The 17,070-nt window shown below is 48.9% G+C and overlaps 1 protein-coding gene across 6 annotated transcripts; it reads left to right on the top strand.

Moving 5' to 3' along the window:
- Positions 1 to 1,191: 1,191 nt before the first annotated feature.
- TMX1 (thioredoxin related transmembrane protein 1) lies at positions 1,192 to 16,479 on the top strand. Of its 6 annotated transcripts, XR_015772901.1 has the most exons (14): positions 1,192 to 1,356; positions 1,439 to 1,554; positions 2,534 to 2,579; positions 3,149 to 3,277; positions 4,163 to 4,208; positions 4,293 to 4,394; positions 4,677 to 4,749; positions 5,108 to 5,382; positions 7,257 to 7,409; positions 9,226 to 10,826; positions 11,047 to 11,303; positions 11,426 to 12,447; positions 13,949 to 14,070; positions 15,515 to 16,479. XR_015772901.1 is itself a non-coding variant. In XM_005528580.3 (8 exons), exons 1-8 carry the CDS (start codon positions 1,199 to 1,201, stop codon positions 5,284 to 5,286), a joined length of 849 nt encoding a protein of 282 aa, XP_005528637.1. In that variant the 5' UTR covers positions 1,192 to 1,198; the 3' UTR covers positions 5,287 to 6,361. The 6 variants fall into 6 exon arrangements, 5 of the variants coding, with proteins under 5 accessions (XP_005528637.1, XP_087913710.1, XP_087913711.1 ...); XM_005528580.3 differs by lacking the exons at positions 7,257 to 7,409; positions 9,226 to 10,826; positions 11,047 to 11,303; ... (1 more) ...; positions 13,949 to 14,070; positions 15,515 to 16,479 and having other exon boundaries at positions 5,108 to 6,361; XM_088057584.1 differs by lacking the exons at positions 1,192 to 1,356; positions 1,439 to 1,554; positions 2,534 to 2,579; ... (3 more) ...; positions 4,677 to 4,749; positions 15,515 to 16,479 and adding an exon at positions 14,773 to 15,506 and having other exon boundaries at positions 5,292 to 7,409; positions 9,226 to 9,826; positions 10,538 to 10,830; positions 12,272 to 12,447.
- Positions 16,480 to 17,070: the final 591 nt, after the last annotated feature.

Genomic DNA, 17,070 nt, shown 5'->3' with positions numbered 1-17,070 from the left:
CCAGGTGGCTCCAAGCCCTGTCCAACCTGGTCTTGGACACTTCCAGGGATCCAGGGGCAACCACAGCTGCTCTGGGCAGCACAGGTTGGATGGAGAAGGGACTGAGAACAGCCCTACGGAGAAATATTAGGGGTGATGATGAATGAAAACCTCACTGTGAGCCAGCAGCGTGTGCTCCCAGCACAGAAAACTGTGCACAGAAAAATTCCCTGAATTTGGGAAGGGCACAGAGGAGCTGGAGAGTGTGCAGAGAATGGAGCTGGGGAAGGGTCTGGAGCCCCAGGAGAGGCTGAGGGAGCTGGGAAGGGGCTGGAGAATTCCTGAGGGAGCTGGGAAGGGGCTGGAGAATTCCTGAGGGAGCTGGGAAGAGGCTGGAGAATTGCTGAGGGAGCTGGGAAGGGGCTGGAGAATTGCTGAGGGAGCTGGGAAGGGGCTGGAGAATTGCTGAGGGAGCTGGGAAGGGGCTGGAGAATTGCTGAGGGAGCTGGGAAGGGGCTGGAGAATTGCTGAGGGAGCTGGGAAGGGGCTGAGCCTGGAGCAAAGGAGGCTCAGGGGGCCCTTGTGGCTCTGCACAAGTCCCTGGCAGGAGGGGACAGCCGGGGGGGTCGGGCTCTGCTGCCAGGGAACAGGGACAGGAGGAGAGGGAACGGCCAAAGTTGAACCAAAGAAGGCTTAAGTTGAATATAAGGAAGAATTTGGTTGGCATAAGGAAGGGTTGCCAAGCATGAGAAGGGGCCGATCAGGGAATGGTGGAGCCCCCATCCCTGGCTGCGGCTCTCAGTGCTCCGGGCTGGGTGACAAGGTGGCCATCGGGCACAGCTTGGGCTCAATGATCACGGAGCCCTTTCCCAACCTCAGCGATTCTGTGGTAAGCAGCAATAGGTGCAAAATGAAAGAAGGGAAATTTAGGATATATGGAAGAAATCCTTCCCTGTGAGAGTAGTGAGGCTCTGGCATGTGTTGCCCAACCACCCGTGGCTGCCTGATCCCTGGGAGCGTCCAAGGCCAGGTTGGACGAACCTTGAAGCGCCCCGCACAAGCTGTGCCTGCCCATGGCAAGGGGTGGAACGAGCCGGGATTTTAAATCCCTTCCAACGCCAACCTTTCCAGGATTCCCCGATCCCGCCTCCCCGCGCTGCCCTCAGGGCGGGCCCGGCCATGACGCGGCGGGAAGGCGGAAGGGGAGGGGGGGGGCAAAATGGCGGCGCCGCTGAGGGCTCCGCTGCTGAGGGCTCCGCTCTGCGCTCTGCTGTGCCTGGCGCTGGCGGCCGCCGCCCGGGGCAAGCCGAGCCCCGTGAAGGTGCTGTCGGACGGGATGTGGCAGGAGCTGCTGCAGGACGAGTGGATGGTGGAGTTGTGAGTGGGGAGAGGCGCGCTCGGGCTGCCCGGGGGGGGTTCGTGTGGGGTGTGTGGTGACAGCGCTGTGCTGCTCCCACAGCTACGCGCCCTGGTGTCCCGCCTGCGAGAACCTGCAGCCCGAGTGGGAGAAGTTCGCCGAGTGGGGAGAGGACCTGGGGGTGAACGTGGCCAAAGTGGATGTCACGGAGCAGCCGGGTGAGAGGGGCTGGAAAGGGCTCCTGAACCCTCCGGGATTTGGGGAGCTGAGGGATTTGGGGGATGCTCATCTCCAATGTGTGTTTGTGGGAGGCAAGCAGAATTAATAAGGATAAATAAAAGCGTTTTAATCGTCCCTACCAAACACACATTGCTGTGTGACTAAACGCCCTAATATTGCTTAATGGAATCCCAGAATGTTTTGGTTGGGAGGGACTTTAAAGATCAGCCCATTCCACCCCCTTCCACACCTTCCATTGTCCCAGGTGGCTCCAAGCCCTGTCCAGCCTGGCCTTGGACATTGCAGGGATCCAGGGGCAGCCACAGCTTCTCTGGGAACCACACAGGAACCTCCAGCTCTCCTCATAGGGAGGAGACTGTCAGCTAGTAGATAAAATAAATACAATTGAATAAATAAAATGGATAGACTATAATAGAGAAAATGAATTAGAGGTTTTCTCCAGAGAAGGATTTCAAGGAGATTTTTTGCCATAGTTTTTAAGCTAAAAACAATGTTTCACCCTTGCTATTCCAGTCCTTCCTTGGGTTACTCTCCCTCTCCTGAAAGTCTTTGGTCTGTGTGGGATTTGCAAACCTGGCTTTCCCGGTGCTGATCTCTTTCTTCAGAGTCACCTTACTTTTGAAACTTGCCTCACTTGGATTATTTTCTTCAGGGTTTCTGGAGGCTGCAGGTCATGTGTGTGAAAGGAGAGCGTCTCCCTCTGAAGAGCTACAGCCAGAACGGTCCAACAGAGCAGTTATCCCTGATATCTCATTTTCCCCGTGGATAAACTTCCTTGCTCTTTGTCCAGGGACCTTTTTTTAGAGTGTGCTGCTTTGACATGCACAAGGTTGTGTTGGATTGCATTGAAAGAGCGATACCTAGGCCTGACATTGTATTCTGGGGTGTTACAGCATTTCTTGCCTTTTTTTTCCCATCAAAATACTCAAAATACTCTCAAAATAACTTTTCTTTCAGGGTTAAGTGGACGATTTATCATCACAGCCCTCCCTACCATCTATCAGTAAGTCTGCATGGCAGCAGGGGTTTTTGGGGGTGAGAGTGGGCATTTTTTTCCTCTTTTTTTTTAGGACAAATAAATGAGATTTATTATGCTCTTTAAGAATGGGAGCTACTTTTCACTGATGCAGCCACTGTCTCACCCACTGTGACCTTGAGCTGCCTAATGATTTCTTTTCCTTTCCCTTCAGGCCTTATTTATTCTGCCTTTTCATGGGTGTTTCTGTTTTGCAATCGTTTCTCTGTAGGTTGATCTTCAGTGCAGGTGTGTGGCAAGGGCTTTAGGAAGATCATTATCTTTCTCTTCTATTTTTTTTTTTTTTAATATGGAATCACAGCTTAAAGCTATCCAAGGTATTCGTGGAGTCAGTGTTCTGGAAATAACTTGGAGTTAGTCCAGGTGTTTGGAAAATATTTTTTAGAGGCAATATCAGCTAAAAAAATTACCACTGAAAAGTTGAATGTGTGGAAAATAGACAAGGTGATGGGAGGGGATCTGTTGGATGGAAAAAGTGCTGCACTTGGTGCTTGGATCATACAAAATAAAAGGATTTTGTTGTTGTTGTTTTACAGCTGCAAAGATGGAGAGTTCAGGAGATACCAGGGATCAAGGACTAAAGCTGCCTTCATTAATTTCATCAGTGACAAGGAATGGAAATCCATTGAACCAGTGTCCTCCTGGTTTGGTCCTTCCTCTTTCCTGTAAGTTTTGGGTTGTTTTTTTGTAAGAATTTATTATCAGATGTCCTGAGGTGTGTCCTGCTCCCTGTTCCCAGCTCTGTGTGGGCAGGAGCTGTGTGAACGTGGTGGGTGGGTGGGTGGGTGTCCTAATTCTTCCTCAGCTGTGGGAGGGTTGTCACCATAGCAGAGGTGACCTGAGCATTGTCACCATAGCAGAGATGTCCCCAGCAAGGTTTGCTTGAGGAGGTTGCTGGTGACTGCATTGTTTCCTAAACTTCTGTGGGTGCCTTGCTGACCCTTGAAGTTTGGTTTCTGTGGCACTGAGGTGGTTTTGCCCAGTTAAATTCTAGGAAATTTCTTCCACTATCTGGAGGTGTCTACAAGGAAATCAGAGAGGGATTCCCCATCAGGAGCTGACAGGAAAAAGGGGAATGGGTTCAAAGTGTCAGAAGGGAAATTTAGGTTTGATATATGGAAGGAATTCCTGGCTGTGAGGCTGGTTCTCTTACAGAGTATTATCCCACACCAAGGAATGCGTGAAACTGCATATGAACTTAGCATTAACAACTTCTCTCTTATTTTCTGTGTTCAGACACCAAACTTAAGTGTCTGAAGATCTCTCAGGTCTTATAATCTGATTTTTTTTTTAATCTGATAAAATAGTTTAATTTTTTGTTTTAATAAAACCTCCTGATGCTTCTTTCTTAATATCTTGACTGGAGTTCCAGCTGGCTTCCCACAGACCATTGATCAAGATAGAACAGAACCTGAAATTCACGTGTCAGCAGATGCAAGTTAAAGTAATCTGGGGATTTATAGCTGTCTGTCTATGAGCTGAGGCTGTTTCACACAGGTTTGAGGCTGATTTTAAAGTGTTCTCAGTTCCTCTCCTCTGCTTTGTTTCAGGATGAGCAGCATGTCAGCGTTGTTCAAGTTGTCCATGTGGATCAGGGTATTTGCTTCCATCTCTACTTCATTTTATCCTCAATATGAAATTCAGCTCTTCCTGAAATGATTCTCTTGTCTTCTGTTCCAGCATGGCCATGGCTATTTAACAGAAAACCTCGGAATACCAGTCTGGGGCTCCTATGCTGTTTTTGGATTGGCAACTCTGTTCTTAGGAATGGTCCTGGGACTTGTAAGTGAAATCTTTGGGGCTGACTGGTGCTTTGTTATGCTCGTGCTGCCTCCACCTCTGTTTTGGGGTGGGGTTTTGGGGTACCCTGAGCTGGAACACTGGGATGGGGAGCAGGATGGAACCCCCAAAATCCAAGGGAAAATGGTCACAACCAGGTGTGGGGCTGGATAGGATCCACCTGAGGTTAAATGGTAAGACTTGATCTTAAAAGTCTCCTCCAGCCTAAACGATTCCAATGTGCAGAATGTTTGGGAATTTCACCTTGAGTTTCTTTGGTTTCAGATGATGGTGTTCCTGGCAGACTGCATCTGTCCCTCCAAAAGGCACAAACTATCACAGTTCCAGCCTCAGTCAAGTAAGTCCACAGCAAACTCCTAATTCAGTCAAGCTTGTTTGGTAAATCTCATTTATAGAAAATATGAAAGAAATCCTGGTGTCTGCAGGATGTGATGTGGAGCATAGAACTTCGCGTTTGGGATTGATGCCTTGCCCTTAGGGTTTGTAGTGGGTTGGGATTTTCTATTTAAAACTGGTTTTAGGGATAGAAAAAATTTTGAGAGCGTTTTCCTACCTGCAAGACATGAAATTCCACATGGGCAGCGAGAGAAAATTGAGTGGAGCTCTCAGTGTTGCTGTGCTTGCCTGTGATGTTAAAAAAAGTGGATTTTACTTGGGAATTGTATTTATTTCTGTATTTTTCCTTTCTCCTTGAGGTAAAAAAGGTCCAGAGTCAGCTCATCTGCTGAAAAATAGGTATGAGGAGCAAGAAGGAGATGAGGGAGATATCTCAGATGATGAAACAAAGGGGAAGGGGAGGAGCAAGAGCGACTCGTCACCAAGCGGTGTCCGGCAGCGTGCAGTGCCCAGTGCTGCTCCTCTGGAGAAATCCTAGCTGCACTTGCATCAGGATTAGTGTTTGAGTCAGCCACTCAAGGGGAGATCAGTGTCAAATCCTTCAGCTTGAAGAGAAGAAATGACTCCTGGCTTGGTAATGTTGCTGCATTTTGTGAATTCGGAGGAAATAATCATGAAAAAAAAATTTTAAAAAAATTGAAAAAGGCATCAGGTATTCCAAAGGAAAACTTGCTGTTGCAAATGGCTGCAACTTCTCCTGTCTGTGTGCAGAGAAGTGCCAAGGAATAATTGCTGTGGCTTCTGGAATGATTTGTTCCCTCGGGTTTATTTGGAAGAGAATGTAAACCAGAGTCTTTCTTGAATTAGGGAGCATTAGCAAGGAAAATGCACTCACCTGGCATTTGGTGAAACCTCCCAAAAGGGTTCCTTGTTCTTATACTGGTTTTCAGTATAAACCTCTCTAGCTGTGCCCTGAAGAAATGCTGAGGGAAAAAAAGTTCCTTTAGTTATGGGAACTAAAATTCCTTTAGTTCAGGCTTTTTACGTGACAGAAACTGCTTTTTGCTATGACAATGAGTGCTACAAACCCCCCCCCCCCAAACCTTTTTTCTTACAAAGAGCTGATGGAATTTAGCACAAACACTCTGCAGAAGGATCCTCTGGCTGACCAGAACCCTGCTGCCTGCATCAATTTCTTCCAGAAAAAGCTGTAGAAAACTCAGTGAGCTTCTTGGCAAAGTAGTTTTTCTCTAGGAACAAGTGACAAGCAGCACCTTGAAGTCTTGTCTGTGTCAGTGACTCCACGTGGGAATGGTTTACACACAGGTTTCTCTGTGCAAATCCTCTCCATTCCTCCTCCTGGATGCCAGCAGGACTCTGCTTGCTTTTAATCCATCATTTCTTAGTCAAATCTTGCTGCAAATCCATGCAGGCTGTCCTTGGCCTGAAGCTAAAATAACTCTATTTCTATATTATTTTTCCCCATGTTTTCACAAAATCATTTTGGAACATTAAACCTGGATTTTTTTTTATAAAAAATTAATTTAGTCCTGTCTGTATGGTGTTTGTTTTCACTCTGTATAGAAATAAAAAGAATGCACATGCCCATTGGACCAGTGTGGTAAAGAGTTTTCTATATTATTTTAATTAAATTCCAAAGTTTTTGCAAGGGAAGGATGAGCCTAATACTGAGCACATTTAGATTTTTTTGACAAGCCTGTTTCTGATATTTTTGTTTGTTTAGCTTTGTGGGGTTTTAGCTTTTATTTGTAGTTATTTAGGTTATTTTAGTGTTTAGTTTTTATTTGTAGTTATTTAGTGGTTTTTTTTTTTAATTGTTCATCTGACTTCTTCCCTCTTTTTTTTTTTTGTTTCTTTTCTCTACATTGGTGCTCTGGAATGACTTGACTGAAATTATGTGTGTTAGAAAGATAAACTGATGTTTGAAAGGGTCTTTTTGGCTAAAATCTGAGTTTACCTGTCCTTTTTTAAAGCTAAAACCTCTCCTGGTGTTGAAATGAAGACCAGTGTGTGCCAGAATTGCCCTTAAGGTGTCGATTTTGTGGAATTGCCTTAAATTCTCTAAAAGTTTCCATCTCTTAGCCTTTGTCACTCGTAATAAAGCAATAAATAAATAAATACTGAGGACAAGGAGTAGTGCTGTCTTTGATCAGTGGTGTTTTTTCAGTTTGGAGAGGGCTTGAGAAGACAGAAACGTTGTAGCTGGTAGGAAAAACAATTGAATTGTTTTCAGAGCTGACCTCTGCTCACTGCACTTGGGATATATTGAAATTTAGCTTTTCTAAGCTCAGAGGTTTCTAATTTTTCAGTTCCAACCAAGCTTGGTGCAATACAGAGAGGACACCCTGCTGACTTTTGGCTAACTTCTCATTTAAAAATGAAAAACAACCACCCAACCTTTCCCTTGTTGTGCTGAACTTGTGAGCTCCTGCTTGGACAAGAACTTCCAGCATTAATTTACTTTTTTTTTCTCTGCCTGCTGCTCAGTTCTCCGTGCACAGAACCAAATCCCAAACCTGCCTCGTAGGGGTGGCTGTTCCCAGCTGCTGGAATCCCTGTGTGTAACTCCTGCTTGCATTACCCACAGGCAGCCTGTGCTGATCTCTGCTAATCTCACCCTTCATATTATGGTTTTGTCCTGTGAGTATTTCAGTTCTTTGGTTTATTTTTTTTTTGTTTGTTTTAAAAATCTCTGTTCCAAAGATGTTTACCGAGGCTGAGCGATGTAACCTGAGTGGAAGAGCCTGTCCTTTGTGTGTTTTGATGTTGCTTGAATATCAATTTTGTAAAAATGCAGACTGCCCTTTCCATATCACCTGAACCAGGCCTGTTTCATTCCAGAAAGAATTAATGACCTGTAACAATAATTTTGTTTTTTTCAGAGAATCTTCAAGTAAAAAAAATAACCACCAGCTTTGGATTTCTGTGTTTGTGTCTTTCTGGGTTTTTTTGTTTTGGTCAGGTTCTTGCTGCTCAGTGATGAAACAGCTCCTTCCATGGATGAAAATTATAACCCTGAAGCTAAAAAATGTTATTTTAAAAAGTCAGGTTTGAATAATAATTCAAAGTAAAGCTGCACTGAGTGATTTCTTTTTTAGTCAAGACTGGCTTGGGTACCTCATTTGGTTCCAATGGTTTGGGAAGGAGCTTTCACTCATGCAAGGCTTAGCCAGAAATGATAATAAAATATAGTTTTGTGTAGCAAGAAATGTAGGCTGGAGTTGACAAATGATGTTTAAAATTCATTTTTTTGGCGACTCTTTTCTGTGGTGGCGTGAAACGCGTGCGAGGGAGCCGCAGATGGGCCCCTCCCCTGGCCCTCCCACGCTGCATCCATGAAGGGATCAACTCTGGGGGATTAATCTTGGAGTGGGAAGTTTAATTCCAACTTGTGGCAGCTCTAAAGTGAAAGAGGTTTCTTAGGGAGGAGACAAATCCAGAGGAGGAATGCTCGGAGCGCTGCTGGAATTTTCTGGAAATAATAATGCTCGTAGCTCCTCCCTGACAGGAGTCGGGAATTGAGAATTCCACACTCACCCAGGGAACGCTCATACAAACCCCACTCCCCTCCTCTTCCACTCAGAGTGTTACATCCAACAGGAAATAATTGCAGAAGGAAAAAAAAAAAAACAAGGGAAAAGTCAAAACTGAAATATTTGTAGATACTAAAAAAGTTGGGAATGGCCTGATGGGAAAGAAAAGTCTGGGAATTATTGGCAGTTGGTGTTTGCCAAAGGTTGGGTTGGAAATCAGTGATTTCAGTTGTGACAGTGATTGATGGGGAAGGAGAAATTTCAGTATTTAGCACCGGTTTAGAAACACCAAATTCAATCTCAATTTTAAGATTTCTTTGCTTTAAGAAGAGGGAATTGTGCCTCCTGCAGATTTCTTGGACAAGATCACCTTTGGCCCTTCCCTGGGTTTATTCCATGGCTGATTCCCCACTCTTGGACCAGCTTTTCTTTGCATTTCAAACTCCCTACCTTGATTAATCCCGTGACTTCCTAGAGGAGATTCTGCCTGAACCCTCCCTTTTCCCTGCTTGAAACTTCTCAGCCACAAATTTCACTTCCATTCAGCGTCGCTTACAGAAATTCCCTTTCACTGCAAGGCAGATCCAAAAGGATAACTTTGGAATTCTGCTGGGTTCCCAAAAAACTCCCAGGAGGAATCCTGGGCAGGAGGGGTTTGATTGTGTGAGGGATGTCCTTGAAGTGAGGGCAGGTTCTGAAATCCCTGTGAACACCAGAGGGGGCAAAAAGCACCTCTGAAATCTGTGTGTCTCTCTAAAAGTTATTTTTTAAAATTAAATCAGGTCTCTGTCCAGGAGTTTTAAAGTGTAAAATGAGAAACCATCAATTCAATTATTTATTAAATAATTTATTAAATAATAATAATATTAAATATTTAATATTATTAAAGATCATATTTTTCTCAGCTGTGCTTTTCCTTCCAGAGTCTTTCTGTTCTGCTGAGCCTGGACCTCAATGCCCTTTTTTCCCCCCTTTTTGTGTGACTGCTGATTCCTCAGGAAGATTCTCTCTGAATTTCCCTTGGAATTCCTTGGCACGTGGATGTATCAGGAATCAAGGAAAAGGCGTGTTCAGAGGAAAGATTCCTGGGATAAATGGATAAGTAGCCATTTCTCCCTTTTCATCCTTTTCATGTCAAATATTTGGGAAGTATTTGAAGTGTGGTTTTATACAGATCCCTCCTTCCTTTCCTCAGAATTCCACAGGTTTCTCTGTGGGCTCTGTGTGTTCCCAGGAACAGGAATGATCCCCCACCTGCCCACATGTGCCCGTCTCCAGAATTCCCAACGTTTTTGAGATGCTGCAGGATCTGCCAGGAGCGGCGATGCCACAACTCCAGAGCCGCTCAATGAAATCCCTGCGTGAGGAAAAGCCAAACGTTCCTGAAATGTCAGGAATTCTTCAGGGAGGACGCTCTGGGTGTAATCCCGGTGTTTTTAGCTCAGGCTGCTTGATGGCTGTGGTGACAATTTGCTGAGGGAGCTGTCAAGGTTCAAGCATCACTTGTCAGAGCCCACAGCGAGGGTGATCCATCCCTTTCCCAATCCGTCCCTTCTCTCCCGATCTGTCCCTTCTTTCCTGATCCATCCCTTCTTTCCCTATCCATCCCTTTCCCCATCCATCCCGTTCCTGATCCATCCCTTTCCCGATCCATCCCTTCCTTCCTGATCCATCCCTTCCTTCCCCATCCATCCCTTCTCTCCCAATCCATCCCTTTCCCAATCCATCCCTTCCTTCCCGATCCATCCCTTCCTTCCCGATCCATCCCTTCTCTCCCAATCCATCCCTTCTTTCCTGATCCATCCCTTCTTTCCCTATCCATCCCTTTCCCCATCCATCCCGTTCCTGATCCATCCCATTCCTGATCCATCCCTTTCCCCATCCATCCCTTCCTTCCTGATCCATCCCTTCCTTCCCCATCCATCCCTTCTCTCCCAATCCATCCCTTCTTTCCTGATCCATCCCTTCTTTCCTGATCCATCCCTTCTTTCCTGATCCATCCCTTTCCTGATCCATCCCTTTCCCCATCCATCCCTTCTTTCCCCATCCATCCCTTTCCCAACCCATCCCTTCTCTTCCAATCCATCCCTTCTCTCCCGACCCGTCCCTTTCCTGATCCATCCCTTTCCCGATCCATCCCCTTGTCAGCGCCTTGGGCAGCGATCACTGGAGCCAAATCCCCTCTTCCTGGGATCTGAGCTTTCCCTGGAGTTTTCCTCCTGTTTTCTTCAGCAGGAGAGGCACCAACAAACCCTGCCAGGAGCTGCTGGCCCCAGGGAAGAGTTGGGATGCTCCTCTGGAATTCTGCAGCCAGGACTGAAACTCCATCCACCATGGGGCGGTGTAGTGAGACCTCGCTGGGAGGGAGCCCCTCGGCAGGAACACCATCAGGAAACCTTTGGAATCCCTATTTTCCCAAGATTTCCTCCTTGAAATCCCTCCTGCAATGCCTCGTTTGTCTCCTGCACGCCCAGGAAAGGGAGAAGCCGGCTGGAGCCTGGAGAAATCGGGGCTGGATCTGGCTGTGGGTCAGGGTGGGGAATGTGCAGCTGGGGCTCCGGGATGCTCTTTGCTTTTGTTTAGGATAATTAGGAGTTTAGCATAATTAGCACTAATGGTTAATGCTCCTCATGCTGCTCCAGCCTGGCTGTGCTTAAATAGAATTTATTTTTTTATTTTTTAAAAATTTTTTTAAAAGAGTTTTGGAGCACGTTTCCTAAAGGGCTGCTCCAACTTGACTCCAGGGAATTGTGGAAGAGGTGAGGCCAGAGGAAGAGAAAGGAACCATCCGACCACGTGGTGGCAACGTGGAGATGGAGAAGGATTGCTGTGCTTCCCTGAAGGGATTTTCACTTCACAAGAGACACCTGAAGTTGATTCGTGGCTTTAAAGAGGACGTTAAAAGCAGGAAATGTGAATATTTTCGGCTGTGTCACCTGAGCCTGTGGATGCCCTCAGTGGCATGGAGCAAACAAATGGAAAAAGCAGGATTGATGGATTGGTGAGACTTTTCTGAATGAGAGGATGTCAGGAAATGAATAATTAAGGCTGGGCCAGAGGAAGGGCAGCGGGATGGGGTTTGGAACAGGGAAATCTCCAGCTCCTGCACTGGGTTTTCCACAGATGGATTTATTTTGTGCGGATTGAGATCATCACTTGGATTTCCAGGCCTGGCAGTGAAGAGTGAGACATTGGGAGGCTGAGGAGAGGCTCTCCACAATGACAGGAGGGGACACCCAGGTGGGATTCGGGCTCTGCTCTCAGAGAACTGGGACAGGATGAGAGGAAACGGCTTCAAGTCATGCCAGGGGAGGTTCAGGTTGGACATCAGGAAGAGTTTCTTCATGGAAAGGATGGTGAAGTGTTGGAACTGCCCAGGGAGGTGGTGGAGTCCCCATCCCTGGAGGGATTTAAAAGCCTTGTGGATGTGGCACTTGGGGACAGAGGTCAGCGGTGGCCCTGGCAGTGCTGGGGGAGCGGTTTGGTCTTAGAGGGCTTTTCCAAGCTCAGCATTTCCAGGATTCCATGGAAGCTGTCCTGAGCACGCTGTCTTCCATGGTCATCCATGGGTGTATCCTCAAAACCTGCTGGGATTTCCCTTGCCCAGCTCTGTCCTGCTCCTTCTGACTCTTCCCACTGCCGATCGTGCTGGGCCAGGAGGAGGGAGCCAGCGCAGAAGGGAGCCTGGGAAGGCAGCAGGCTGCTGCTGCTGGCTCTGGGGGGCAGGAGATGGGAGAATTCCAGGGCAGGAGCAGCGTTTTGGCTGCTCCAGGGAGAGCTGGGCTGCTCTGCCAGGGCTCCTCGCTGGAATCCTGTGGCTGCGCAGCGCTGGGAGGGGAAGAAAGGCTCTGGAATGGGCAGGTGGTGAGCAGAGCCCAATCCTGCCCTGGGGCTCTGCCTGTGCTGCAGCTGCAGACCTCTGGATTCCCTGCCCTGTGAATGAACATAAAAAACCAGTTTTCTCTTCAGGGCAGCACATCAGGGAGTTTTCCCCTCCGTTTGCCGCGGCACCGGGAGCCAAATCCTCCGTGCGTGTCCCAGCGGGATCCCTGCCGGAGCTGCCAGCAGGGCTGGGCTTCTCTGCTCCGTGTCCTGGGGGGCCACAAAGACCTGGTGCCACCTGGCCTGTGCCACGTGTGATCCAGGTAAATGTGCCCACCTTGGAGCTGGAGCTGCTGGAAATGCCTGCGTGGGTCAGACTGGCAAATGGAATGTGGGAGCACAGGGAATAATCCTGCTCTGGAAGGAGAATATGGGATGGCAGCCTTGGTACTTAATCTTGGTGTTCAGCCTGGAGAGGGGAAGGATCCAGGGAGGCCTTAAAATCCTTCGAGTGCCTGAAGGGGTCCCAAGAGAGCTGGAGATGGACTTGGGACAAGGCATGGAGGGAAAGGACAAGGGAGAAGGACTTTAAGCTGGAGAAGGGTAGATGTAGGTTGGATATTGGGAAGGAATTCCTGGCTGGGAGGGAGGTGAAGCCCTGGCACAGGGTGCCCAGAGGAGCTGTGGCTGCCCCAGGATCCCTGGAGGTGCCCAAGGCCAGGCTGGACAGGGCTTGGATCAGCCTGGGACAGTGGAAGGTGTCCCTGGTGCAGGGGTGGCACTGGAGGTTCTTTAAGGTCCCTTCCAATCCCAAAAGTTCTGTGACTCTGTGAAATCCCTCATTGCTGAGCTTTGAGATAAAACTTTCTCCATAATGCCCCAGTAACTGGGAACAGGCAGAACAATGCCACAAACCAGTTTAGCCCCAATTCCCATAACAAACAGGAGGACATGGAGCTGGACTCGGTGATCCTTGTGGGTCCCTTCCAGCTCGGGACACTCCCCAACTCTCTTCTGTGACTCTGTGACAATTTTAGGAGATCTTGCCAGAGCCCCATGAGCTGCAGGAGGAGCTTGCTGGTCCCTGCACACTGAGCAGCTCCAGCATGGAGCTGTTTCCAGATCCTGCTCCATCCAGGAGCAGCTGAGGCAGAGATGCAGGATCCTGTTTTGGAGATTTCCCATCTCTGCTATCATTAACCCTCCACTGGCCTCTGGGTTATTTTCCCAGCTGGGCTGATTAAAATTCCCTGTCCCTTTAGCCTCTTGGCCAGCTCCTCGATCCCTTCAATCCCAACATGTATTTCTATTTATCAGGCCTTTCCCCTGGATATTTTTTTTTGCCTGGCTGGCTTTGCAGAAGTGGTTTATTTACAAATCTGCCCAGAAATGGCTCCGAGTGACGCGAGTGTTGGTTGAAGGAAAGCTGATTTTTGACGAAGTCAGCACGAGAACGGGAACAGATGGGGGACGTTGATGAATTTGATTTTGCTAAATGTTGTCCTCCTGCAAATCAGCTTGCTTTTCCCTATTAGCATAAGAAGCAGCAAAAAAAAGGATTTAATTTCTCTAAACATTTCCCCTTAATGATCTACCTCTCCAGCTTAGAGATACATGTGGCTGCTTATCAGCAGAGCAGCTGATTTCCTTCCACCGAGAATTGACTGTGATTTCGAGGTGATTTCTGGCACTTCTCCCTCCCTGGGGTGAGAGCTGTGCTTGGGACAGGTGGTTGCTGTTTTGAAGTGGTATCAGTTTATATGTATTTAGTTGATTTAACCGAGTGGTTTTAATTTTTAAAAAAAATTATTTTGATTTTTGAAGGCCCATTCTGGAGGTGCTGCCATCCCCAAGTGTCACTGGTGAGCTCCGTGCCTGTATCCAGCATCCACAGAGCTGCATCCCCGTGGTCCTTGGATGCAGGAGGAGGTGGGAGAAGCCCACAGGTAAATAATTTCCCAAGCTTTGGGCTGGAATCAGCACACAGAAGGATTGGGCATCAAGTGCTGCAGCACTCACAACGTGCTGGTTCCATCCTCTGCCAAGAGCCCGCAGGAAAACCTGGCACAATTCCACACAGGGAGCAGCCCTGGCCCGGCCCCAGGGGATGTCCCTGCTCTGTTTTTCCCTCAGTACCTTCCCACAGAGCTGGTAAATCCCAGAGAATCTTCCTCCAGCCTTCCTCCATCCTGGAGTGTGGCAGAGCCACTGTCCCCCCTCACAACCCCTGTGTGACCATCCAGGAAAGCTCAGCTATCCTGAAATGTTAAAAGCACTGAAGGCTGGAGCCCTCAACACCCTCCCAGCCAGGAATTCCCAATTCCCAATCTCCCATCCATCCCTGCCCTCTGGCAGTGGGAAGCCATTCCCTGTGTCCTGTCCCTCCATCCCTTGTCCCCAGCCCCTCTCCAGCTCTCCTGGAGCCCCTTCAGGCCCTGCAAGGGGCTCTGAGCTCTCCCTGGATCCTTCCCTTCTCCAGGTGAACATTCCCAGCTCTCCCAGCCTGGCTCCAGCCCTTGGAGCAGCTCTGTGGCTTCTCCAGGACTCGTTTTTATGTTGGGACACCCAGATCTGCCTTTCCTCTCAGTGGAGGGGCTAAAAGCTCTAAGACTTCATTTTTATTCTCCTTTTTCTCTATTCTCCCGAAGCTGCACAGCTCTGATGGATTCATCCCATCAGTCACACTGGCTTTAGCCTTATCCATTGGCTTGGAATCTCTGTCATCCCCTGCTTCCATTGGATGCTGCAGCATCTCCCTGTGGATTAGCCTGTCTGAGCCCAGCCACAAATGGAGCCCCAAGAAAAGCTGCTGGAGCCAGCTCCCTGCTGGGAACTTTAATTTCTTATCAGTTTCTTCCTAACATCCAGTTAAATCCATCTTCCTTTGGCTTAAGGATGTTGTCCCTTGTCCTGGCATGCCAGGCCCCTGCCCAAAGTCCCTCTCCAGCCCTCACAGCCCCCTCGAGGAGAGATGAAATCCCAACTTTTTGGGTTTTGTTTCTTCAGCTTTACCCACGTGAGCTGGTGGCACTGACCTTCTCCAAAGTTCAGTGTTCCTGCCATTTGTCCTCTGCCTTGCTCAAACCCTTCTGGAGAGCATCCTGCTGTCCCACAGGGACACAGGGAATGGTTTCCCACTGCCAGAGGGCTGGGTTAGGAGGGATATTGGGAAGGAATTCCTGGCTGGGATGGAATTCCCAGAGAAGCTGTGGCTGCCCCTGGATCTCTGGAAGTGTTCCAGGCCAGGTTGGACGGGGCTTGGAGCAGCCTGGGATAGTGGGAGATGTCCCTGCCATGGCAGGGGTGGAATGGGATGGGATTTAAGGTCCTTTCCAACCCCCTCCACTCTGGGATCCTGTGATTTGTGAAGCAATACATTGAAACCTGCAGGTAAAGAGAGAAATGGGAGCCATTTCTTCCATGTGCCAATAAATCCCTGGGAGACAGATCCACCTGGCTGGATCAGAGAGCACTCAAGCACTGCTTGCCTTGGCTCCCTGACAGGATGCTCCAGAGCAAAGCCAGCCTGGAAGATTAAAGGTTCACTTAACGATTGCACAGATGTCTCGGACACCCGAGATGCCTCGTCCAAGCTGTGGCTTTGGAACTTCCCAGTGACAACTGGAAAAGGGGAGATCATCTTTCCTCTCCCACCCAGTGCCAGATTTAGTCACGGATGGCACTTGAGCCGTAAATCTCCCTTAACCTGGAGCTCTGGCAGCCACGGGAGGCTGGCGGTGCCGAGGTCGTGTCGCGGATCCCGATGATCCCCGTCCCTCCAGGGGGAAACGAGGCGGTTGTGCTTGGTGTGGGATGAATGAATCCCATGAAATGACGATGTTTGAACCCCGAGTTCTGCGCCACAGCCGTTACCCTGTGGGAGATAAACGGGAACGGCAACGAGCTCGTCCTTCTAACGGGGGAACCCCGACCACGGCTTCAGCGTGTGCTCTGTGCTCACAGACAGCTCCACACCGGCTTTTCTCCCTCAATCACCTCATTCTATCGGATTTTCCAGATGAAGAATCCCTTTTTACGAGCCACTCCCCTTAAGACTGAAACACAGTTTAATTATCTCCCCTATATTTATTTACTTCGACGCCACGCTGTCGCAGCCCTTCCGTGGAGCTGCTCCCCTCCACGGGAGGCTGGAAGGAGAAGATTCCAGAGGATGTGACTCATTTGTGGTGCTGAGCTTTGCTGGGAGCATCAGCGCTATCCGAGGAGCCGGGATCGCTCCCGGCTGCTCGCGCAGAGCCGGAGTGTGGCTGCATGGTGAATTATTGATAAGGGAATAATAGCAGCTGGAGATAATCTCTCCCACGGAATATAGGGAATAAATCTTCTCTGCTGTACAGGGAGTTGAGTCTTCCAGTGAGAAGAAGGGGAATAATGGTGGCAGGAGGTTTTTCTCGAGTGAAGAGTGTGGAAGGAGCCCCTGGGAACTGCGTGCAGCACTGCAGGGAGGGGATTTGGCTCTGAGAGAGGGGTTTCACCCACAGACCTTGATTTGGGAGCTTCTACTTCACTGAGAGCTGTGGGTCCTCCAGGAGAAACAGGTCAGGGAAACTGGGAATGAAACAGGCATCCCAGTAGCTGCCAGGGCAGGAGGAGTGGATCACATCAGATGCAGAGGATCATTTTTGGTGTTACCTGCTCCATGGCAGGGGCAGCTCCTGGGCCTGTCCCCCTTCCAGGACACAACTCCTGGGCCTGTCCCCACTCCAGGACACAGCTCCTGTCCCTCTCCAGGACACAGCTCCTGTCCCTCTCCAGGACACAGCTCCTGTCCCCACTCCAGGACACAGCTCCTGTCCCCACTCCAGGACACAGCTCCTGTCCCTCTTCCAGGACACAGCTCCTGTCCCCACTCCAGGACACAGCTCCTGTCCCTCTCCAGGACACAGCTCCTGGGTTGGGAGCAGGCACCAGCCATGGGCATGAGG

This window comes from Pseudopodoces humilis, chromosome 7 (assembly GCF_049639895.1).
Source record: "Pseudopodoces humilis isolate 2021_Gansu_Grassland_sample_001 chromosome 7, ASM4963989v1, whole genome shotgun sequence".
NCBI lineage: Eukaryota > Metazoa > Chordata > Aves > Passeriformes > Paridae > Pseudopodoces > Pseudopodoces humilis.
Note: the sequence above shows the minus strand (reverse complement) of the source record. Positions and strands in the feature narration are given on the sequence as shown.